General features: G+C 37.6%; 1 protein-coding gene across 2 annotated transcripts in view; it reads right to left on the reverse strand.

Annotated features, from left to right (window-relative positions):
- NNT (nicotinamide nucleotide transhydrogenase) overlaps window positions 1-26,997 on the reverse strand; it is a 97,059-nt gene that overhangs the window by 61,627 nt on the left and 8,435 nt on the right. For both annotated transcript variants that reach the window (XM_002745003.6, XM_002745002.6), the window contains exons 3-7: window positions 25,322-25,551; window positions 22,608-22,825; window positions 19,280-19,367; window positions 11,243-11,331; window positions 6,336-6,523 (exon numbers count right to left, since the gene is read on the reverse strand). In XM_002745003.6, coding sequence (XP_002745049.1) covers window positions 6,336-6,523; window positions 11,243-11,331; window positions 19,280-19,367; window positions 22,608-22,825; window positions 25,322-25,551 — 813 coding nt within the window. The remainder of the gene's footprint in view (window positions 1-6,335; window positions 6,524-11,242; window positions 11,332-19,279; window positions 19,368-22,607; window positions 22,826-25,321; window positions 25,552-26,997) is intronic.

Consider the following 26,997-nt stretch of genomic DNA (forward strand, 5'->3'; position numbering starts at 1 on the left):
ACATAAACCAGTAAAGGTATAATCAATCCCAAGGACATTGTTTTCCAAAGGGCATTTTTATCTTTATATACTCTTTCAGTCATTTTCGTTAAATGCTTGTGCTTTCCATTTTCAGTGCCCCAGAGATAGGAAACATCTTTAGAAAAATCACATTTTTTCCATATAATATTCTAATTAACTTTTTTTTTTTTTTTTTTCAAAAGAAAGTAAAGGCCCTTGAGGGCGAGGTGGGGTACTGATCAAAAACTTCTGAAAGTTTAATGTGAAGATCGTGACTTCAGTAAACAAGGAAGGCTTAGTGTAACAGATTAATAAAACTTCTTCAACTAGTCATCAAGATTGTCATACAGTCTGACCTGCTAAAGTACACTGACTATAATAAGCTCCTTATAAAAACTAAAATATTATGGGGAGAGGGGAAGGCCCTGAAAGTCAGTATGTTTTATAAAATAAATCTTGAGTACTATCACCTACATCTAGCTTTGTAATCAATAATAAATCTATATACTCTGCTCAAATTATCTCTAGTTCTTTGGAGTATGAGTTGACCAAAACTAGCTTCCTATCCACATGGCTTACTCCATGAGTAAATGTTTTAGCACCCTCTACTGGCCACTTGTTACATCTAATCCTCTCATAACTTCTCCCTGATGCGCAGCTGCCTCTCAAAGGTCAGATGGTGGCTGCAGCATAGGTTACCCCATTTCTTCCTCAGAGCCACCTGTGAAACAGCTGAACCAGGAGCCACTGCCACATAAGGAAAGGATGAATCTTGAAGTGCTATCCTGACACTGCTTATGCATGAGTTCTGTCTTCACCGACAGATTTCACAAACAGTATCCTGGATCCATGGCTTGTCTGATCTGCATGCACCTCCAGGAATCAACCACAGGCCTCATTTCTACACTTATAGATTCTCCCATTGGCTGAGCCCTGCTGAGACACCCCCCCCCCATATCACCCTCCTGCCTGTCTGCTTCATCTAGCCGCCCTGGTGGGATGTGGGTATTTGGAGAGACCAGCTCACCTATCACCTGGGTTAACAGAGGACAGAAAGAAAAAGAAAAACACACTTGGGAGGCTTGTTTTCCCCCCACAAGCTCACAGATCTGATGCCAATCGATTCTCTGTCCTTGGGTTTATATTAGCCTGGCTTTTTGTTGTCAGGGTAGGTGCCAGAGGAGAGTTTCTCCTCTTTCATAGCCTCATGAGAAAGCAAATTCTAATTATCCACAGTACCTCAGAGCAAGCAAGCCTCCTTCACTAGGCTTTAACATAAGCAACCACGAACCCTTTAAGCTCTCATTATGTGGCTCACTTTCTTTCAGAAAGGAAAAAATTAGAGTCAACATGGTATTCATTATTCAATAACAACAGGAAAGGATAGGTGAAGAGAAGAGGTAAGACTATAAAAGGTGAAGAGTTTCTTCACTCCCAAATCTTGCTAGATCAAGCTACTGCTTACTGATTAATAAATGCTTGTGGTTTGACTTCAGTCATGCACTGAGTACAAAATACTATTTAGAAGTAGATTCATAAAGGGACTAGAAAGTAATTCCTACCATCAAAGAGCTCACAATTTGGCTGAAAACATGTCAAAAGAAATAATTTAAAACTAACAAAGGGTCATTTCCATAAGTAAAAAATATACACCGAAAATTCCATTAATACATATACATACAAAATCCCCATCTGTCTCTCACATATATGAAAAAAATGATCAAAATATTAGTAACAGTCATCTCTTTGGTAGAACTTCAGATGATCTGTATTTTTTTCTTATTTATCACTTCTGTTTGAATTTCCAACAAAAATAACAAAGAAAATGTAAATAATCAATTTATCAAGGGTTTGAGCAAAGGAAACTGCTTATGAATATAACATTGTACATACATCAACAAATGGTGCTGGGATAATAGGCAACCCACAGGCAGAAGAATGAAGCTGGACCCTCACCCCTCACATTATACAAAACTCAACTCAAAGATGGATCTTTAAAGACTTAAATCTGGAGGATCCAAGATGGCCGATCGCTAACATCTCAGGATGGAAGCTCTCAGTTAAAGCGCAGAGAACTAGAGGGCGCCACACTTTCAGACAAATTCAGGTCACTCACAGAGCAGAAGATCCCCAGTGAAGGAGTCACACGGGTCGCCAGAACGACTCTTGTGGCCGGCACAGCGGTTTTGCCGGCACCTCGGCGCAGCAGATCTCGGAGCAGAGCAAACAGGGCTGGCTTCCCTTCGGACCAAGGTTTGGAGGACCCACACAGGTCCCCAGCATGACCGCTGAGGCCAGTGCAGCAGCTGTGTCGGCACCTCAGCGCAGCAGTTCTCAGCACAGAGTAAACGAGACTGGTTCGCCTTCTGACCGAGGTTTGGAGCCCTGGGAAGGCAGAGTCACCCACTGCGGACACAAGAAGGCAGCCAGACAGGAGAATCCTGGGCAGAAAAGCACCATCAGTCTTAACGCCACTTTTCTGGCCCTGGGAACTAACAACTTGGACGTCCACTCAAGAGACCTAATCTGAAAGTTAGTAATTTCAAAGACGACAGGAGGATAAATTTATAATGATGGGAAGAAACCAGCGTAAAAAGGCTGAGAATACTCAAAATCAGAATGCCTCTCCCTCTAAAGATGATCACAGTTCCACATCAACAATGGAACAAGGCTTGATGGAGAATGAGCACATCCCAATAACAGAATCACTCTTCAAGGAATGGATACTAAGAAACTTCTGTGAGTTAAAAGAACATGTTGTAGCCCAACGTAAAGAAACTAAGAACTTTGAAAAAAGTTTGATGAAATCCTATTGAGAATAGACAACTTTGAGAGGAATATAAGTGAATTACTGGAACTGAAGAATACAATACAGGAACTCCAAGAAGTATGCACAGGTTTAAACACTCGAATTATTCAAGCGGAAGAAAGGATATCAGAGGTCAAAGTCCAACTTAATAAATTAAAACAAGAAAACAAGATTAGAGAACAAAGGATAAAAAGGAATGAGCAAAGTCTCCAAGAAATGTGGGACTATGTGAAAAGACCAAATTTACGTTTGATAGGTGTACCTGAATGCGATGGAGAGAATGAATCCAAGCTGGAAAATACCCTTCAGGATATTATTCAGGAAAATTTTCATAAACTAGCAAAGCAAGTCAACATTCAACCCCAGGTAATACAGAGAACACCACAAAGATATTCCTCAAGAAGAGCAACCCCAAGGCACATAATCGTTAGATTCACCAGGGTTGAAACGAAGGAGAAAATACTAAGGGCAGCCAGAGAGAAAGGTCAGGTTACCCACAAAGGCAAGCCTATCAGACTTACAGCAGATCTCTCAGCAGAAACTCTACGAGCCAGAAGAGAGTGGGGGCCAATATTCAACATCCTCAAAGAACAGAACTTTCAGCCCAGAATTTCATATCCAGCCAAACTAAGCTTCACAACTGAAGGAAAAATAAAATCTTTTATGAACAAGCAAGAACTCAGAGATTTTATTACCACCAGGCCTGCTTTACAAGAGCTTCTGAAAGAGGCATTACACACAGAAAGAAACAACCAGTATTAGCCTTTCTAAAAATATACCAAAAAGTAAAGAGCACCAACATAAAGAAGAATTTACATCAATGAATGGATAAAATAGCCAGTTAACATCAAAGGGCAGTAACCCTAAATTTAAATCGACTAAATCTCCCAATCAAAAGACACAGCCAAAACTCAATGGCATGTTACATCCAGACCTGTTTCACATGCAAGGATACACAAAGACTCAAAACAAAGGGATGGAGGAAGATTTACCAACCAAATGGAGAGCAAAAATAAATAATAAATAAATAAAAAGCAGGAGTTGCAATTCTTGTATCGGATAAAATAGATTTTAAAGCAATAAAGATATAGTGGTAAAAGGATCAATGCAACAACAAGAGCTAACGATCCTAACACCCAGATACATAGAGACTTAGATTCAATGAGACGGAAAATTAATAAGGATATGAAGGACTCAAACTCAGATCTGGAACAAGTAAACTTAATAAATACTTATAGAGCTCTCCACTTCAAATATACAAAATATACATTCTTGTCAATACCACATCACACTTACTCATAGGTTTAAATGAAACATTGATTGGCCATTATTAATACTCATTTTTTTTTCAGAATAAAGCAATATTTCCATTCACCCTCCCTCTTTCTCTTCCTCTTTCTCCCTCTCCTTTACTCTTTTTTTTTCTTCCCTTCTCTCAAAAATAAAAGAAAAAATAAAAAATATAAATAAATAAATAAAGTAAAAAAGAAATCAACTTGTAAACCTCTAGATCCAGGTCGGCAATGTCTCTCTCGTTGCTTGATTTCCTTCCGTCCCCTCCCTCCCTCCCTCCCTCCCTCACTCCCTCCCTCCGTCCCTCCTCCATTCCTCCCATCCTTCCTTCCTTCATCCCTTCCTTCTTCCCTCCCTTCCTCCTTCCCTCCCTTCCTGCCTTCCTCCCTTCCTCCTTCCCTCCCTTCCTGCCTTCCTCCCTTCCTCCTTCCCTCCCTTCCTGCCTTCCTCCCTTCCCCCTCAAAAAAAATTAAAAAATAAATTAAAAAAAAAAAAAAAGACTTAACTCTAAGACCTGAAACCATAAAAATTCTAGAATGTAACATTGGAAAACCCTTTTAAACACTGGCTTGGGCAGAGTTCATGAGCAAGAACCCAAAAGCAAATGCAACAAAAGCCAAGATAAATAGATGACACTTAGTTAAACTAAAAACCTTCTGTACAGCAAAAGAAATAATCAGAGTAAACAGACAACCCACTGTTGGGAGAAAATTTTCACAAACTATGCATCTAACAAATGACTAATATCCAGAATCTATAAGGAATTCAAACAAATCAGCAAGAAAAGAATAAATAATCCCATCAAAAAGTGGACAAAGGACATAAATGGACAATTCTCAAAACAAGGTATACAAATGGCCAATGAACATATGAAAAAAATGCTCAACATTACTAATTATCATGAAATTGCAAATCAAAACTACAATGAGATACCACCTTACTCCTGCAAGAATGGCCGTAATTTAAAACTCAAAAAATAAACAGATGTTGGCATGGAAGTAGTGAAAAGAGAACATTTTTACACTGCTGTTAGGAATGTAAACTAGTACAATCACTGTGGAAAACAGTATTGGAGATTCCTTAAAGAACTAAAGTAGAACTACCATTTGATTCACCAATCTCACTACTGGGTATCTACCCAGAAGAAAATAAGTCATTATATTAAAAAGACACTTACATACACGTTTGTATCACACAATTCGCAATTGCAAAAATATGAAACCAGCCTAAATGCCCATCAACCAACAAGTGGATAAACATACACACACACACACACACACACACACACACGGAATACTAGTCAGCCATAAAAAAGAAAATAATAGCATTCACAGCAACCTGAATGGAGTTGGAAACCATTATTCTAAGTGAAATAACTCAGGAATGAAAAGCGAAGCATTGTTAAAAGAGGAAGCAAGCTACGAGGACACAAAGACATAAGAATGATATAATGGTCTTTGGGGACTCAGGGGTTAAGGGTGGAAGGGGGGTGAGGGATAAAAGACTACACATTGGGCACAGTGTACACTGCTCAGGTGACAGGTGCACCAAAATCTCAGAAATCACCACTAAAGAGTTTTCCATGCAGCCAAACACCACCTGCTCCCCAAAAGCTATTGAAATAAAAGAAAATTGAACAAAAAATAATAATCTTTTCTAAATAAATGGTGTTTTATTCTTCACCAAAAAAAAATATTGTACATACAGTAATCTATGAAGTTATATTAAAATTCACAGAAGGGTTGGGGGCAGTGCCTCACGCCTATAATCCCAGCACTTTGGGAGGCCAAGGCGGGTGGATCACCTGAGGTCAGGAGTTCAAGACCAGCCTGGCCAACATGGCAAAACCCCAACTCTACTAAAAATACAAAAATTAGCCAGGTATGGTGGTGGGTGCCTGTAATCCCAGCTACTTGGGAGGCTGAGGCAGGTGAATCACTTGAACCCGGGAGGCAGAGGTTGCAGTGAGCCAAGATTGTGCCACTGCACTCCAGCCTGGGCAATAAGAGCGAGACTCCATCTCAAAAAAATTTAAAAATTCACAGAAAAAATACTTGAAGAAAACTATTAATGACTGTGACTTTTGTCATATGTTTTGTCATTTTCTAGTACTTTTGTAATAGAAAGTACTAGTTCCTTAAGAAAATTCTAATGTTAAGCAATTATTCAATCTCATTTAAAAAAAAAAATGAGTAAGAGTGCTTTTAAAATAACCATTTACTTAATGGCATACCTGGAATAAGTGCTGTGCTGATAAGGATGTCTACCTCCTTGCATTGTTGAGCAAAGAGTTTCATTTCAGCTTCAATGAACTCTTTGGACATCTCTTTTGCATATCCTCCTTGTCCCTCACCAGATTCCTTCAAGTCCACCTCCAAGGGCTCAGCACCCAGAGACTTGAACTGTTCCAAAGCTGCAGCTCTAGGGTGATTGTTAAAGTGGAAAGCACAATTATTTTAGGCCCTAATAAAGAAGTCAAGATTACCATTTACATATACATTTTTAAGAACAACAAACTATATATTCAAAAGTCGAGAGTCCCTTGATTTCGTACTTAATTGTTCTGATTTTTTTTTCCAAAAGCAAGTTACATTTTTACAAGAATATTCTTTTCTGAAAGAAAAAAAGCTATTGAGAATTCCAACTTCTACTTAGTTAAGTTGCAAAAGCAATTTCACAATTGCCAACTCCAGTAACCAACTCTGTTCCTTATGACCCCAATGTGGATGATGATGTGATATCTGTTATACATCAGGATTTGATATCATTCAAATCATTCAAGATGAGGTTTTTCACTTGTAAATATTCTGGATTTGTTCTTATTAGAGACGTTTCCCACAAAAAATTATTCTAATATAATTTTTTTGCCCCTCACTCTGTCCTCGTTAAGTTGTGTTTGCAAAAAGTCACCTATAAACGATATAGTAAAGGGAAAAATGTGAAAAGCCAACACATTTAAATTATGTTAAACTAAGTCAGTTTTAAATAAGTAAATAAATGCTACCCAAGTATTGTCTCCTTGTTGGAAAAGCAGAGCCAACAAAGACCTCAGCTGTGTAATGGTCAGTGCGTGTAACTCACCAATATCCATTCCACTGTGGTAAATCCCAAGCCCTCTAATGACAATAATCACTCAGGGTACTTGTTAAAAATTCAAATTCCCAAGCCCCTTCCCAGACCCACTGAATTATAATCTCCAGCAGTCAGGCCAGATGCTATATTATTTTTAGCAAGAACTGCAGGTCTTCCTTTGTCATCAGGGAAGTTTGGGAAACAGTGATCTGAGCCAATAAATCCCTAGCAACCATCATGTTCAAAAGTGTGCATAAAGGGTAGGATATACAGTCTATGGTTGAGCAAGAGTTTCTCTCTCTGCTGGCTTGAGCAAGGAATCTGGTAGCCCAGATGGCCTCTGGAGGTAAAGTTGCAACCACAGTGGAATCAGCCTTAGGAGGGAGCCAAAGCCAAGGACAACAGAGAGGAGTGACAGAAACTGGTCCTTGATAGCACTGAGGAGCATCTAACTCTAACGTGAAAAGGAAGTCCTTCCCCTGAATTCTCAGAACAAAGAAAATATTTTCTTACGGTTTAAGCCAATCTGAGTTGGTGTTCCATTTGTGGCAACCACAGGGATATAGTTTCTTAAAAAGCTTCAGAAATGTCTACCAATATTAATAAGAAATAAGATGAATTCGAAATTTTATATGTGTATGTATGTGTGTATATATATACATGTGTGTGTCATATATGTGTGTATACATATATACATATGTATATGTATATCAGAGGATCCAAATTTTGTTCAAAAGTTATATACAGCCGGGCACAGTGGCTCACACCTGTAATCTCAGCACTTTAGAAGGCTGAGGTGGGCAGATCACCTGAGGTCGGGAGTTCAGGTGGACCAGGCTGACCAACATGGAGAAACCCCATCTCCACTAAAAATACAAAATTAGCCAGATACAGTGGCACATGCCTGTAATCCCAGCTACTTGGGAGGCTGAGGCAGGAGAATCGCTTGAACCCAGGAGGCAAAGGTTGCGGTGGGCCAAGATCATGCCGTTGCACTCTAGCCTGGGCAACAAGAGAGAAACTCCAACTCAAAAAAAAAGTTATATATATAAATCTCTGAAGAAATTATACCAAAGTATCACCAGCAATTATATCTGGCTGATAGAATTATAAAAGGCATTTTCATTTTCTTCCTTATGTTTCTCTGTATTTTTTGATAATTAATATGTATCATTAGATACATAAGCTATTTTTAAATCTCTGCTGTTATATCTTTGCCCATAAAATAATTTCATCATTTAAAAATACTATATTAACATTATAATGTGAATATCTTTTGACCCCAATATTTCCTTAAAATTTATCTAAGGAAAAATGAGATATCTCCATAAACGCATGTTCTTTGATATACAGTCATTCCTCAGTATCCATGGGGAATTGGTTTCAGGACACGTCTCTGATATCAAAATCCACAGATGATCAAGCTCCTTATAAAAGACAGTGTAGTATTTGCACACAGCCTACATACATCTTCCCAAGCAGCTTAAATCATCTCTAGACTATTTACAATGCCTAATAAATGTAAATGTTATTTAAATAGTTGTTATATCATATTGTTTAGGGAATAATGACAAGAAAAACAAAGTTTTTCTAGCTCAGTACAAACACAATCTTTTTTTCTGAATATTTTTGATCTGGTTGAACCCACAGATAATAGAACCCCTGGATAGAGGGCTTACTGTATGTGTCTACGTGTATATTGACCTACAGAGTATTGTTTAAATATAGCAAAAAATGTCCATTTATAGAGAACTAGTAAAATAAACTACTGTACTTCTATATGATGCAATCTTTTGCAGTCATTAAAAACATGTGCAGGTAAGGAAAGATCTTTATGATCTACTGTTAAATGAAGAAAGGTAAATGGAACAGTGAATTTACGTTTTTAATTAACGTGTAGAAGGAACACATGAAAAAACTAAGTTATCTCTAGGCAGTGAGACTTTAAGGTATTTTATTTTCTGTTTTTGTGCTTTTTCATATTTTTCTGAATTGGAAGAATAATCATGTACCATTTTATGATAGGAAAGAAAGCAAGGTTTTTATATATTTAAACTTTATAACACAGGCATTAGGCAAGATAATCACTCTTGCTAAAAGGGGAATCTCCTAGTTATTTTTTGTAAGAATTCAAAAATTAGATCATTTAAATATCATTGGGCAATGAGCTGTACGTAAGTTTTTAGAATATTTAACTGAAAATATATACTACTTAATCTTCCAACAAGAATTTAAAATCAAGTGTGTTTTCCAATACATATGGATTTCTTATTTATCATATGAAACCAACCCTGTCTCAAAATAGTGACTACAGTAACTAATAAGCTATAATTCTTAGAAAAGTATTATATCACTTCAGCCACATCTTTCTTCATTGTATACTTGAGATACCTATATAACAAACTTAATAAATTATAAAGAAAAATTGAGTTTTCTTATTTTTCCAATATAAGCAATAGCCATATACTAGCTGTCTATTCTGTATACAACTGAAAAAATGACATCAATATACTAAATTCTCAGTAGGTCACCCACCACCAAATTTCAAATTACCTTTAGGTCAAATACATGCATTTCCATTTTACTACTACTGTCCACTACAATGAAAACTTGAACTACCTGCTTTCTATGGGCTTGGAGGTCTTGAGAAAACTTCACATCAACAAACAGTAAAAATGAAATGATAGGATAAATGGCATGCTTAACTCTCGCTATCCTTGGTTTGTGTCCTGGTTATTTAGGAAATGCCTTATTTTCTCAATTCAGCAGGACAGCTTTTTATCGGCATATCACTTTAACTCCAGAAAAAAGACTATTAACCACATTTTATGGAACATTCTTTACTCTGAAAAGTCACATTCTTCCAACTTTGAATGGTGGCTGTTTTCCTTTTTTGATCAAAATTCAAGATTAACAGTAGTATTAGTCCTCCTGTACCCTCCGCTGATAATAAATAACTACATTTTTCAACCTCAAAAATTATTAAAACACATATTAGCAGTACTTAACCGACATTTAATAAAATCCAGTATCTAGTGTCCTCTGAAATGAAGAATTTTAATCAAACTTCTCTTTAAAGACAATCTAGTAAAATGTGTATATGTCAGCGTTAGAGAAATACACAGTGTACATAATCAAGTACTTTCACTCAGGGGCTCGAAAATTATCAGAAAAATATATATAACTCTATCTGTTTTCTTTTTTCTTTTTTTTTTTTTTTTTTTTTGAGACGGAATTTCACTCTTGTTACCCAGGCTGGAGTGCAATGGCGCCATCTCGGCTCACCGCAACCTCCACCTCCTGGGTTCAGGCAATTCTTCTGCCTCAGCCTCCTGAGTAGCTGGGATTACAGGCACGCGCCACCACGCCCAGCTAATTTTTTGTATTTTTAGTAGAGACAGGTTTTCACCATGTTGACCAGGATGGTCTCGATATCTTGACCTCGTGATCCACCTGCCTCGGCCTCCCAAAGTGCTGGGATTACAGGCTTGAGCCACCGCGCCGGCCTTATAACTCTATCTTAACATCAAATGCAGGAATATAAATAATGCAGTAATAATAATTCATGTCAGGTGAAGTGTCAGTCAGCTTTATTTGCTTCTATCCATTCAAGGTAGGGCATCCCCCTGACTCAGCCTGCTATTTTACTCTCTTCAGATTTGCAAACATCTTTGTTCATGCCCTAACTAGTGCTAAAAGCATTCGGAACAGAAATAGGACATGGTAAAGCAACAGATTAGAAACTCAGGTTAGAGAGAATTCTGGTCCCATTGTCAATCCACCCAAGAAAACAAAGCTGTGAGTTGTTAGTTTAATTATTTGCGATTTTTAAAATAATTTCTGCTGTACTGAGGCTGGTTCCTCAATTTTTTTTTTTTTTTTGCTGAGTAATACATTTTCACTTTGCGTTAACTTTTAAAAAGTGGAAACATTTTTCAGTGGAAAGAGCTTATAGACCAGCAGCAATGTGCAACTTCAATCTATAAAGTTTAAGGAAAGCATAAATTTTAAGTAATGCATTGCATGCCCCTGAAACAAAATGTTTTTACCTTAACATCAGTCACTCACCTTGTGTCAAATCCTCTAACAATTGCACCCATCGATTTTGCTGCACCTGCAGAAGCAAGCCCAGCAACACCACCACCAACTATCAGAATCTAGAAAAGAAGATAAGGTTCATTATCAACTCATACTGAAAAATCATCTGCCAACAATTATTGGTGCCTAGTAATAAGTTTAGCATCAATAAATGGCAGTGCTGATGGTGATGATGATGATCATCCCTTAATAACTGGTTGGAGTAGATAGACTATTCTTTAACTGAATCACCGCTGATCTTAAAATTTTATTAAAGAAACAACTGCTAGCAAAGGCCAACAACATTCACTAAAAACAGCCTAATAATCAGCATGTCCATGTAAAATCTACCTAAGCATGATGAGCATTATGTATGTTGAAGATTAACAGATTCTTTTCCACTGTCTAAAAGTTTCTTCTACTAAAAGTTCCAGTGTGGCATTCTACCTACCTTCACCCTATCAAATTCTAAGGTTTTTCTTTGTTCATCAAACATCAAAACACATTTCAAAGATGGGTAAAACACTGGTGAAACATCTACCCCAACATCTATTGTGAACCAAAATGCTTCTGAAAGGAACAGCTATTGAGTAACCACAATTCTGAACCATTTGGAGCAACTCTATGTAAGTCTGAGGCAATGTAACTAATGTCCCTAATCATGGAAGGATCAGCAACAAGAAAATCAAAGAATTCCTCAGAAACAAGAATCTCCCCCACCTTCTAAGAAACAAAAGAAGAACAATATTGTCTCCAGTCTGGAATGGGCCTTCCCAAAGTCCTTTTATATATCCCATAAACAATCAAGTGAAGGCAACACTTTGTTCCTGTAGAAAAAAATGCCACCCACAGAATCAGTGAAGCTTACAAATTCCCACCCACCCATCATGCCCACATGTTCCTCCGCCTTTACAAAGACTAGGCTAGTCAGACTGTGCTCCAGTGAGCTCTGGGCAGTGTCTCAGAGGTCATGTGAACTGATCTTGATAATGATGGTGTGTTTGGGGACAGGGGGATCTTTACAGGAAAGGGAGCAAAGAGTGACCAGAGGGAATAAGCAGGCTCTAGGCTCCAAAGCACCAACCCCTTCCACACAGAAGTTCCATCACCACTTAAAGAAGAAAAGAAGAGAAAAGGAAAGAGAAGGAAGGGAGGCAGGGAGGGAGGGAGGGAGGGAGGGAATGAGGGAGGGAAGAAAAGAAAAGATTAAATAAAATAAGTAAAAGTGACAGGACTTAGCCAAGTTACCCTGAATCAAGACATAACAAAGAAACCCATAATTTAAAAAACAGAATTGCAGAAGAGTAAAACAGCAGATCTTACCATAGAAATTTACTTTTTCTCTCTAAAGAATGAAATAAAGAAAAAGACACCGAGAATAAGAGTCAGAGAGCTTAGGTCAAAATCCTGCCCTTGTTACTAACTAGTTCTGGGTGATCTTGGGCAAGCTGCTTATCATCTGCAATATAACAATCAAAGTGCCTTCTCAGACTGTTGGTACATTAAATAATGGACTCTAACTAAAGCACTTACTGCTAACTGGCACACTGTAGCTATATACTCAAGAAATAGTATAGAGCCAGACAGGTGGCTCAGGCCTACGATCCCAGCACTTTGGAAGGCCAAGACAGGAGGATCCCTTGAGTTTAAGAGTTCAAGACCAGCCTAGCCAACAGAGTAAGATCCCGTCTCTATTAAAAAACAAAAACCTTAAAGAAAAAAAGAAATTGTATGGGAAAGAGCAGGAGAAAGGAAATAACTTTCAGAACATTGTTCGTGTTCACTCATATAACCTGCTCCTCCCATGGCCTTCCCCATCTAAGTAAAGGCAGTAACCACGCACAATTGTTTAAGCCAAAATAGGGAATTCATCAACTTGTCCCTTTGCACATATTTCCATTTCCAATCCATGAACAAGTACTACTGGTTTTAACTCTCAAAGATCTCCCCTAATCCAAATAAATCCCATCCCCTTTCTCTATATTTCTGGTGCTACCACCTTCCCAGGTGCAACCAATTGCTAATAGATCTTGCCTTCACCCTGCTAGCTGTTCCAACAGAACAGCCACACAATTTTTTGAAATCCTAAACCAAACATTTCCCCCACCTGCAGGAGAATCCAAAGTCTATAACACCACCCAGAAGAGAGGTTCCACATGCTCCAGCCTAGATTTTCCTTTCCAACATCGTCTCAGATCACTCTCCATCTTATTCACCACACTCCAAGACCAATGGTCTTCTTTATTTTTCCAGAACCTAAATACAGGAATCCCAAATGCTTGGAATCCTTAAACACCTGTTTTCTTCTTCCATGCTTCAAATCTCAGCTCAAAGGTCAGAGGAAGCTTCTCCATCACCCTACTAAAGTAGCCTGTGCCCATTACGGTCATATCATCCGGTTCGTTTGTTTTCTGTGTGAAATTATCTCATGGCCAGGTGCAGTGGCTCACACCTGTATTCCCAAAATTTTGGGAGGCCGAGGCAGGAAGATTGTTTGAGCTCAGGAGTTACAGATCAGCCTGATCAACAGAGTGCGACCTTGCCTCCAAAAAAACCAAGTCAAAAATAAATTCAATTAAATTATCTCAGGCATTTATTTGATCTTTTATTTGTCTCCTCACTATGACCCCCACTGGAGTGTAAGTTTTGTTCGGCGGGAATTTTTTTCTTGTTCATGCCATATCCCCAGGTCCTAAAACAATGCCTCGCATATCGTAAGCCTTCAACTGATTGATTTTTATTCACTCTAGGCCAGGGGCCAATCTTTTGGCTTCTCTGAGCCACAATGGAAGAATTGTCTTAGGCCACATATAAAATACACTAGCTAACACCAACAAATGCTGATGAGTCAAAAAAATAAAATGGCAACAAAAATCACATAATGTTTTAGGAAAATTTACAAATTTGCATTGGGCCACATTCAAAGCCATCCTGGGCTATATGCGGCCCACAGGCTTCCGCCTGAACAAACTTATACTAGACAGGTAAGAACCCTCCACGCTTTAAGGAAATCCAAATAAAAGACTATACTATGCAATCTACCTTAATGAGCTGTACCAGTGCCTTCAATTTCAGAAAACTATTTCTGTTATGTAACCCAAGTCCCTTAGGTGCAATTTAAATTTTCAGTAAAGATAGTCACTTTTCCACTTTTCAAAGGCTAGCAATCTTTTGTATCTTGTCTTTTGTTTCACTTTTTAATCTCTTTTATTCACAGCTTTTCTCTCAACTTCCACAAATATCTAGAAAGATTATAACCAAAATCAGTAGTAGATTTTGTGCATCAAAACATTCAGTCAATTTAAGAATAGCATCAAACTTCTGGTCACTATGAGTGCCAGACAGAGTTTTATAATCCTGAGAAAGAAGTCAAAAATTAGTCATTTAACATGTCATGTCTGTGTTGTTTGCTCACACTTTCTTACTAAGTATTGTGACCTCCACTTAAACTTGCCATTTTTTTTAAGCTGGCCTGTTCTTCAAAACAATATAATTTCTCAAAGTTGCTATTAGCTTTTGCCTCACTTTTTTTCCAGGAGATTTATTTTGTGTGAGAACTCTGGGCTTATATAACAAAGTACTTAAAAGCAGGAAGCACCACTTAAACCTATACCCTACAGGTAGATAAATGACCACATTTAAAGTTAGTTTCCTGTACCTAGTGCTATGGTTTGGATGTACATTGTCCCTACAAAAATTCATGTTGACATTTGACCCCAAATGTGGCAATATTGGGAGGTGGGTCCTAGTGAGAGGTATTTGGGTCACCAGAGTGGATCTCTTAGGAACAGATTAATGCCCTCCCTGGGAGTGGGGGACTGAGTTCTCACTCTGGGGGTTGATAGAAGAGTCTAGCTCCCTCAGTTTCTCTCTCTTGATTCCTCTCTCACTGTGATCTTTTTTGCACACACCTGCTCCCCTTACACTGTCCACCATAAGTTGAAGCAGCCTTGAGGCCCTCACCCAATGCAGCTACCAAATCTTGAACTTAACAGCTACCAGAATTATGAGCCAAGTAAACCTCGTTTTTTAAATAAATTACCCAGTCTCGGGTATTCTCTTTTAGTAACACAAAACGGACTAAGACACCTAGCCTCAGGGTTTCCATTATTACTTAGTGAACATAGTATTGAAGGATCACAACATGACCTCCTAGTCTTTCAGCAAGCCATCGTCACCTCTCACCATTAACTGCTCCTCTCTGTTGTCAGTGAGGATTAAAGAAACTGGCACCTGGAACAATCCAAGATGGCCGATCGCTAACATCCCGAGATTGCAGATCTCAGGGAAGGCGCGGAGAACTAGAGGACGCCACACTTTCAGACAAAGTCTGGCTGCTCAGGGAGCAAAAGATCCCCCAGTGGAGGAAACACACGGGTCGCCAGCATGACTCTCGTGGCCGGCGCAGCGGTTCCGCCCGCACCTCAGCGCGGCAGCTCTCGGAGCAGAGTAAACAGGGTTGGAGGACCCGCACGGGCCCCCAGCACAATACCAGAGCCCAGCGCAGCGGCAGTGACTGCACCTCGGCGCAGCAGTTCTCAGCACAGAGTAAACGAGACTGGTTCGCCTTCTGACCGAGGTTTGGAGCCCTGGGAAGGCAGAGTCACCCACTGCGGACACAAGAAGGAAGCCAGACAGGAGAATCCTGGGCAGAAAAGCACCATCAGTTTTAACGCCACTGCTCTGGCCCTGGGAACTAACAACCTGGACGTCCACTCAAGAGACCTAATCTGAAAGTTGGTAATTTCAAAGACGACAGGAGGATAAATTTACAATGATGGGAAGAAACCAGCAAAAAAAAGCTGAGAATACTCAAAGTCAGAACGCCTCTCCCTCTAAAGATGATCACAGTTCCACATCAACAATGGAACAAGGCTTGATGGAGAACAAGCGCATCCTGATGACAGAATCACTCTTCAAGGAATGGATAATAACAAACTTCGGTGAGTTAAAAGAACATGTTGTGGCCCAACATAAAGAAACTAGGAACTTTGAAAAAAGGTTTGATGAAATCCTATTGAGAATAGACAACTTAGAGAGGAGTATGAGTGAATTAATGGAACTGAAGAATACAATACAGGAACTCCGAGAAGTATGCACAGGTTTAAACACTCGAATTGTTCAAGCAGAAGAAGAAATATCAGAGGTCAAAGTCCAACTTAATGAAATAAAACGTGAAGAAAAGATCAGAGAAAAAAGGATAAAAAGGAATGAGCAAAGTCTCCAAGAAATGTGGGACTATGTGAAAAGACCAAATTTACGTTTGATAGGTGTACCTGAATGCAACGGAGAGAATGAATCCAAGCTGGAAAATACCCTTCAGAATATTATTCAGGAAAATTTTCATAAACTAGCAAAGCAAGTCAACATTCAACCCCAGGTAATACAGAGAACACCACAAAGATATTCCTCAAGAAGAGCAACCCCAAGGCACATAATCGTTAGATTCACCAGGGTTGAAACAAAGGAGAAAATACTAAGGGCAGCCAGAGAGAAAGGTCAGGTTACCCACAAAGGCAAGCCTATCAGACTTACAGCAGATCTCTCAGCAGAAACTCTACAAGCCAGAAGAGAGTGGGGGCCAATATTCAACATCCTCAAAGAACAGAACCTTCAGCCCAGAATTTCATATCCAGCCAAACTAAGCTTCACAACTGAAGGAAAAATAAAATCTTTTATGAACAAGCAAGAACTCAGAGATTTTATTACCACCAGGCCTGCTTTACAAGAGCTTCTGAAAGAAGCATTACACACAGAAAGAAACAACCAGTATTAGCCTTTCTAAAAATATACCAAAAAGTAAAGAGCACCAACATAAAGAAGAATTTATACCAACGAATGGATAAAACAGCCAGTCAACATCAAATGGCAGTAACCCTAAATATAAATTGACTAAATCCCCCAATCAAAAGACACAGCCAAAACCCAATGGCATGTTACATCCAGACCTGTTTCACATGCAAGGATACACAAAGACTCAAAACAAAGGGATGGAGAAAGATTTACCAACCAAATGGAGAGCAAAAATAAATAATAAATAAATAAAAAGAAGGAGTTGCAATTCTCATATCTGATAAAATAGATTTTAAAGCAACAAAGATACAGTGGTAAAAGGATCAATGCAACAACAAGAGCTAACGATCCTAACACCCAGATAGGAGACTTAGATTCAATGAGACAGAAAATTAATAAGGATATCAAGGACTCGAACTCAGATCCGGAACAAGTAAACTTAATAAATATTTATAGAGCTCCCCACTTCAAATACACTAAATATACATTCTTGTCAATACCACATCACACCTACCCATAAGTTTAAATGAAACATTGATTGGCCATTATTAATACCCAATTTTTTTCAAAATAAAGCAATATTTCCATTTACTCTCCCTCTTTCTCTTCCTCTTTCTTCCTCTCCTTTACTTATTAGTTTTTTTTTCTTTCCTTCTCTCAAAAAAAAAGAAATCAACTTGTAAACCTCTAGATCCAGGTCCGCAATGTCTCTCTCATTGCTTGATTTCCTTCCTTCCCTTCCCTCCCTCCCTCCCTCCCTGCTTCCTCCCTTCCTTCCTTCCTTCATCCCTTCCTTCCTCCCTACCGTCCTTCTTCCCTCCCTTCCTGCCTTCCTCCACCCCCCCCAAAAAAAAAAAAAAAAGAAACTGGCACCTTTTCTCTCTGCCAAATACCCTGATTACACCATCTCCCATTTCCTGTCCTCTTGATCCAAAAATTGACAAGAAGTGAGGAAACCAAAAATATTTTGTAAATGTGCCAAAATGTTGCAACTGTTGAGAAACCCAGAATCTTTTGAATCATATCTTAGAGGTTTTTGAAAAAAAATTAATAATATATAGGCTACAGAGAACAAGTTATCCAAAATCCCTTTTAAAATTCAAATTAGTTGGCTGTGTGGTGGCTCATGCCTGTAATCTTAGCACTTTGGGAGGCTGAGGTGGACGGATCACGAGATCAGAAGTTCAAGACCAGCACGGCCAATATGGTGAAACCCTATCTCTACTACAAAATACAAAAATTAGCCTGGCGTGGTAGCCATGTCTATAGTCCCAGCTACTCAGGTGGCTGAAGCAGGAGAATCACTGCAACCTGGGAAGCGAAGGTTGCAGTGAGCCGAGATAGTGCCACTGCACTCCAGCCTGGGCAACAGAGTGAGACTTTGTCTCAAAAGGAAAAAAAAAATTAGTAAGTCAAAAAACAGAAAATAAAAACTAGAACTTTCAGAAAGTCAAAGTTCATTTTTTTCTAGCAATCTTAAACATTCCGCTTTGAGGCTTTAGGAAATATTTATATACACCAAAAAGTCATCAGTGTGAGTTTAACACATTTACAATAGCAAAGACCTGAAATCAACCCAAATGCCCATTGATGATAGACTGGATTGGGAAAATGCACATATACACCATGGAATATTATGCAGCAATCAGAAATGATGAGTTCGTGTCATTTGTAGGGACATGGATGAATCTGGAGAACATCATTCTCAGCAAACTGACACAAGAACAGAAAATGAAACACTGCATATTCTCACTCATAGGCAGGTGATGAAAAATGAGAACATATGGACACAGAGAGGGGAGTACTAAACACTGGGGTCTATTGGGGGGAAAAGGGGAGAGCCAGTGGGAGGGGGAGGTGGGGAGGGATAGCCTGGGGAGAAATGCCAAATGTGGGTGAAGGGGAGAAAGCAAACAAAACACACTGCCATGTTTGTACCTATGCAACTGTATTGCATGCTCTGCACATGTACCCCAAAACCTAAAATGCAATAAAAAAAAAAACAAGGGGAGAAGCCAAAGATCTCTCAGGGGAGTAGGCAATAGGGCCTTTGGTTTTTGGGCATTTCCTGAATTGTGCCAGCCAAACCAATCTTCATGGACTTCTGTTAATAAATTGGAAATTTTTTTTGCTTAAAAAAAAAAAAGAATTTTTAAATAACTGTACTTTCAGACTATACATACCCTTCCCTTTAATCAATGCATACTATAAAGAAACACTAAAAATTGTACCTACCTTAGCTGGAGGAACTTTTCCAGCAGCTGTGATCTGACCAGTAAAAAAACGTCCAAAATGATTTGCTGCTAGGACAACAGCCTTATAACTTTAAAAATAAAGAAACAAATAGATAATTCCATAAAAGGAGAGATTTCAGGTTCACATATCATCACAAGTCATCAATGAAGTTTTGTCAAATAATAATAGCTACTATTTATATAGTATGTACTGTGTGTCAAAAACAGTTCTAAGTGTTATATATACACTTACTCCTTTAGATTTCACAACAAGCCTACGGATAGGTACAATTATTACCTTCATTTGATAGGTGAGAAAAATGAGATATAGAGGGATTGAGACTTACCCAAGGTCACTCAGCTAGTAAATGTGAGAGCCAAAAGTCTAACACAAGCAGCCTCTCTTAACCCTTATGCTACCCAGCCTCTTCATATCAAGTATGGTAGAACATAATAGAAAATGTAATGAAAGCAAGATAGAAAAATACTAACACTGGTTTTCTTTGTGTGCTAAGACTATTCATCCTTCACACTTACTTTACTATGCTGTCCAAATTTTCTTTGATGACTAGGTAGGGCTTAGGTAATGGGGGGAAAAATCTCTAAAATAAATAAAATTAGGTTAGCCATAGGCTTAAACATAATAAGATTCCAGCCTCAGAGAACAGAAGAAACACTTCCCTTGATCTCTGATGCTTCAAAGTATGGGATTTTCAGACAGACTGACCTTAGTTCAAGTCCTAGTTCTATGACTGATTAGCTTTGTGATCTTAGGCAAATTTTTAAAAGTTTCTTAATCTTGGTTTCCTCATCTATAAAGTGAGAAAAAAAGCATCTATCTTTTAGAGTCATGAGGTTTAAATGAGATAATGCAGGTGAAACACTTAGCATAAAGCCTGTCACATAGAAAATGCTAAGTGAATATTAAGTGTTTTAGCCAAAGAAACAAACTATGCAATAAATCTAATAATACGTACCATCTTTTCTTTAACAGGATATATATATATATATATATTTTTTTTTTTTTTTTTTTTGAGACAGAGTTTCACTCTTGTTACCCAGGCTGGAGTGCAATGGCGCCATCTCGGCTCACCGCAACCTCCACCTCCTGGGTTCAGGCAATTCTCCTGCCTCAGCCTCCTGAGTAGCTGGGATTACAGGCACGCACCACCATGCCCAGCTAATTTTTTGTATTTTTAGTAGAGACAGGATTTCACCATGTTGACCAGGATGGTCTCGATCTCTTGACCTCGTGATCCATCCGCCTCGGCCTCCCAGAGTGCTGGGATTACAGGCGTGAGCCACCGCACCCAGCCCTAACAGGATATTTTTAACATGCTACATTACTTTCATTTTCATATCACTTTATATGTAAAAGGCACTTTTGCATTCTTACTTGCTAATATATATTCTGGCTCAATATTATAAAGCAACTATTAAAACCTCCCTGCTAGATGGCAAGAAAACCTCTCCCTGATCATATTTTTATATAATACTTAATACAATAATTGATGCAAAAACATGTAAAGTCAACATTATTAAGTTAATCATACTGGAGCAGAAAAACAATACTTTAGAGATGACATTATTTGTTGGTCTTCTGAATGCAAGTGATAGAAATTTTCAATGGGCAAATATGACACCGATTCAAAAACTACGGTAAGAAATTAATTGTGGACTTAATGTTCTAAAAGATTCAGTTGCTATTCTTAAAAATAAATTACAAAAGGAGACTGATTACACAGAAAATGTACAAGAAAACATTAATTGTGAAAAAAGTAATAAATTGGACATTTTCTTCATGACGGCAAAAAAGTTTAGAATGAACAGTAATAAACGGAAGCAGCACATCCTCACTGTAATATGGCTGTGTGTATGAATGAGACAGATACTGATTTCTCATACACTGTATGGATATGTATAGTAGATGATTCTTTTCACACTGTGCTCTCTGCATATATCAGTTCAGGACATAAAAGAGTGATTCTTCAAATTGTGATCCCTGCATCCCTGAAGGTTTAAACTTCAGATAAATCTGGGGCCAGAGTGGATGAGACAGAGAGTAAACATGTTTCTGCACATTCCTGCCATGCTTCGTGTACCCAAATTGTCTCATAATATTTCATTTGCTCTAAAGATTCTACAACTAAAACAACTTGATCTAGAGCTACCAATTTTGATATTCTTTCATACATGTGCATTTCAGAATCAACAGCACCCTTAACATTTTACATTATACATTTTCTAGATAAAATTTTAAGTCACACATTGCACAATAAAACTCCCTTACAGGCTAAATAAATTAAAAAGTGTGCAGATAAAACACAAAGTAGAATCTATGGCATATTTCCTGTGCTAAAACATAAAACCTAAGAAAACTTTCAATTTACGTGTCAAGCTATAAAAGGCTTTATTCATGTTAGTCATGTTAGTCTCTTTTCATGCACTGTTTTTTTAAAAAGATTTTCTCTATTTGTACCTCATTAATACTAGCAAATTGTTAAGTACTAATAGTTTTCATGCTTAAAATCTAATTCAGTTAGTTTCTTAGAGAAGCTGATGCATAGGCATTATCCCATTTCCAGATTGTTCCCACCCTCTAAGGCAAAGTCAGCAGGACACTGCATTCATGTAGTTATTCCTGATCCTCACCTATGGCAAGCATGATTACTCTATCATAGCCATATTCCTCTAAACAGAATGGGCCTTAGAATCCTTCTCAACATAGTATTCCAGGCAATCAACAGAGAATGTATTAGTGCCAGTGGGCAAATAAAGCTTGTTGTTGACCTTAAAAGCAGAAGACATGGTTAGCCCTCAGTTATCAATACAGGTTTTGACATCAGATGAAACTTCCTCTAGTGCAGACCTTTTTCCTATTATTTAAATATTTTATAAATTTACCTAAGAAAAACCTAATTAAGATGGCAAATCCACTAATATATGTATATTAATTTAGCCACATGAAATTGTCACTATTCAACCATTTTTTGACCTATAAAAACTATATATATGTACACACACACACACATATGAAATACAGTGTGTTCCTCATACAAATAATCTGATAGCTATTTGCTTTGGTGGATAGAAATACTACTCTGCTACACATTAAGATTAAAAAGGAATATATAATACAGTTTATTTCCTATCTGGTTACTATAAAACAATAAAATGAGTCAAAAATAATTTAAATGCACTCTCAAAATGCTGCAATCTCCAACAACAATTACAAGAAAAATCACTGTAAAAGAGAAGAGCTACAGTGTGAAGATTTCTGTATCATCAACATGCTTTTGTTCAATTGGAATGGGAAAGAATCAACCTACCCAGCAATGTTGGCCATGGAGCTTAGCGCATCATATCCCTGAGCAATTGTGACTCTTGGAACCTGGTCCATTGCCAGAACTGTAGTTTTTCTTTTGGAAAGTTTATTTAGCAAGTCTGGATTTTGGGCTGGGTAAATAAAACTAATCAGTGTTCCTGATGTCTTTAAAAGGTCGACTTCATGAACACCTAATGTCGGATTAACTATAGGAGCTCGCACCTGGAAAAAAAGTCAAGTCACAGATTAAAAATATAAATATCTTAATATTTTTAAGCAAACAGGAAAACTTAGATAACATGTCATGACTGAAATAATACTCCAGAAATAAATCTTCCATCAATAAATTTCTGACTAAATTCTTAAGCAATGTTAAGGCACACAAAGATGTATACCATCTATCCCCTGCCTAATGACTCGTGGACTACTCTGAGTAAACAGCACACACCTGGGAAATACAAAATACTGAGACAGGTTTGACAATTAACCGCAGAATGGTGAAAAAACTATGGAAGCTCTACAGCAAACCTGCAGTCCCCAAAACCTATTACCCTGGTAAAATTAACAGACATTAGAATAAACATACAGGAAGTTTTGTTGTGTGTTCAATGCCTCAAGCAAGATTAATTCTTGCTAATTTTGGCAAGCGTCAATATTTGGAGTGATAAGACACGAAAAACATTGTAAACTAAAACTAAGTATAGATTTATGTTACTTTAAAATTCCGGATGACTATTTATAGATGAATGCAATTCACTCTAGTAAACTTGCTAAATTGGGTTTAAGCCAAAAGCCACAATATATTCTGTTATGTTAATAAGCATGAAATAAGTCAATGAATACACACTCCATATCCCTGGAAGTTTCCAATGTCTATTTTTTAAAGCCAAATTTTTTTAATTCCATTTTAAAAGTATTTTAAAAGGGGAGAGATAGCATGGGGAGAAATGCCAAATATAGGTGAAGGGGAGGAAGGTATACACTGCCACGTGTGTACCTATACAACAATCTTGCATGTCCTTCACATGTAACCCCCCAAAAAATAAATAAATAAAAGTATTTTAAAATGTTTTATATTCAAGTTTAAAATCAACCTTCAAATAAAATATCCCATTTCATTAGTTCCCAGTTAGCAATAGTGCTTTTAGGCAAGTAAACACAGAAAACACAGCCTCTGGGATTTATGTTTTAAATACAAACACAAACACTGGGTCAATAAGTTTATCTCACAGCATTTCACCTCAATTTACCTATGAGACACCTTTGTCTGCTATTCCCATTTCAGTTGTTGATCTGGTGATGCATATGTTTCTAGGTTCTGGACTTTAATTAAGGCTCTCTGACAAGGTCTACTTTTCCTCCAAGAAAATCTATAACATAGATTTAGTAAATGTTAGAGAACAACTCTGAATTGATTCTACTGGCCCTGTCAAATGCTCAGCTAAGACTATTGTCATCTGCATAAGTCAAGCCAATAGAATGTTCCCCTGAATGCGCTCCTCAGGATATTAACAGACTTGGCTCAAATGAGAGGTCCCCAAGGTCATGTAGTTTATTCATGCTAATACTGTATAAAGTCATATAATATTCTATGTTATAGATTCTGAACACTCCATTAACTGCTTATATGGTGAATTCCTAAAAAAGAACACAGAGCATTTCCAAAATGTAAAACACCCCCTTATAGGCCTTTTTAAAAACATCTCAAAAGATTTTGATCCCTAGAATATATATGAGAATAGATTATGCTTTTCTTTTTTCACTAAGTTATTTTACTATATATCTAGTTATATCACCAAGTATTTGTAAACCTAAACCTTTAAAAAGCTTTAGCTGAGTTACAGTTAACCCCTATACCACAAATTTTACTATTAACTTTAAATAGCAAAAATTGGTTTTGTAACTTTCACAAAAAACACCTGTCAAGTTATTCAGTGGGCTTTATGTAAGGAAATTTAAAAACTATGTGATCGATACCTCTTAGAAATTAATGTAGAAAAAAACCTTGTATTTCCTGAAAAAAATGAGTTACTTCCCTGTTTGCCTTGGTTGCAGGAGGCTTAGCATTGAATTTGATGCTCAACTCTAGTTATCATCTGTGCTAGATGATTGATACAGTCTCACTCCCTTTCTCTAAAGGATTTTTTATTTCATATTTTAATTCTGAAGTCCTTTAGCGTATAGATTTCTGTTATATATTACCTTAAAAACTTATTTTAAGGTAGCTAAAACTACTCGCCACTCAGCCCAAAGCTGCTTTCTCCAAAATAGTCAAGCCCTCTCTAGAAATAGCCCTTTTATCAGTATAAATCATTGTGCCTTCAGGTATCAGAAGATCACTGAACATTCAGTCCCAGACTAAGTTCCACACCTTCTTTCCATTCTAGCAGTAAATGCTCACATGTGGATATTCTGGATATATATGGACCATGTAAAACAAATTTTTTCCTAGCCAATTAAAAGAAAATTTCCATTTAGCAAATGTAAAAATGAAGACCACTTTTTCTCTCCTCATGGTTAAACATAGATCATTTTGTCTGATAAAAGTTCTACTAGAGCATGAAGAATATTGACAACATGGAATCATTTCTTTGAGAAAAAGGTCACTGTTTGAAAATAGGAAAAGGTACAACTCCAGAAAAAGTAATTTAATTTTTCTATGAAAAGATTTCAAAAAGTCAGCATGCTATAAACGGGAGAGGAAAAAGGAATAATTACTTTGACCACCAAATCAGAAGCCAGTGCCTCCTTCGCCCCTTGGATTTGGGCACCTGCTGCTCTATAGTGATCATCTGAGAACTTGGAGGCTTCGCCCGCACCCGACTCCACAACAACATTAAAGCCCTGCTTGACCAAGCTCTGAACACCAGCAGGAGACAATGCCACTCGCTTCTCATTTTGGAATATCTCCTTGGGGACTCCAACAGTCAGTTGCTTATATGGAATTCCTACAAATAAGCAAAGCAAACAATATATACATTTGGTAAAAAACAAGCAAAAAATGTTTAGAAACAGATTTCAGAAATTTGAAAGGGGCAGTCTTTTCTTCAAAATATACCGCAAGTGCAAGCTGCTATTCAGAATGATGTTCCTCATTCATACTTTATTTATAATATTTATAATACTTTATTTAATCAATTGGTTTTCTTCAAGGAAAATAACAAGCTTAGTTTATTTGTAGAAGGAAACAAAATGAGTTTAGAGATCCCTCTGCATGCTGACTCCACTCTTCAAACTAAGCCCCTTGGGTTGTGGCCTCCTTGTCCTTATCTTTAACAAAAATGGAAGTGATTAGCTGTTTTGAAGAACAGCTATATCTTAGACACTTTGCTGGCCTGCCACACTCAAAGTTCCCTTTCAGGCAATTTGGTCACAGACAATTCCTCATAGATTTCTAAGTGTTATATCTTAAGACTCTACACACTCAGCCTCTTAGACGAGGGATCATCAACTGTGCCAAAGATAATCATCTACAGGGCAGATGAGGAAAACCAGCAGCCACAGCTTATGAGATAACTTAGACAGGAACTCTGTCCAAGGACACTCTATGTTGACCAGTGACTACTCAAACCACTGGGTTCTCTCTCAAGGAGTTTGAATGGGAAACCCACAGAAAGGGACAAGGTAAATAGATCAGTGCAAATGTTATTTGTAAGCACAGCTATGAGGTAATCAAAGGGAAGTCAACAGTAACAGTAGCAGCAATATCAGTAGTAGATATTTAAAGAGAGAAGCTGGGTGACAACCATGAAATCTACAAATAACATTCCACTTATCCAAGGAGTAGATGGGGCTCTCTTACTTGCCAAGAATCCACACAGTAAACACTCATCACAAAATATAATCTGATGTGATTCTGTTCCTTGCAACCCAAAAAAGCCTATATAGTACAATGCTATACTTAGTTATGGTCCAGACCATCTTTAACTACAGGACATCAGTTTCTCCTGAGGTTTTACTTAACATGCAAGCATAAACATCTTTTAATAAAGAGTATCAGTTTCTATATAAGGTTTATTAAAGCTTAGGAAATCCATTCTTACAATCTAAGATCTGAATATTTATAATTTTAAATGAATGAAATTATCCCTAAAGAGAAACTTATTAAGTAAGACTTTAGAGAGATTAAGTCAACCTAGACCTAAATTTGAACACTGTCTTAGACTCCACACTATTTTTATAGTAATCATTTACAGTACACAAAAGGCAAATAATACTGAATCTTACTCCTTACTTGAAGGAGAGGGAGGAAAATAATAGAAAGCTGGCAAACATTTAGATTGACATACAAAGCTAAATCACATATACTTATCTCATGTTCACTTATCTGACAATCTTGAATTGTCAGGCTCTATATGCCAAAAGCAAGAAGGCTACCAAAGATGACTGAAGTC

The sequence above is a fragment of the Callithrix jacchus genome, chromosome 2 (assembly GCF_049354715.1).
Source record: "Callithrix jacchus isolate 240 chromosome 2, calJac240_pri, whole genome shotgun sequence".
Lineage (NCBI taxonomy): Eukaryota > Metazoa > Chordata > Mammalia > Primates > Cebidae > Callithrix > Callithrix jacchus.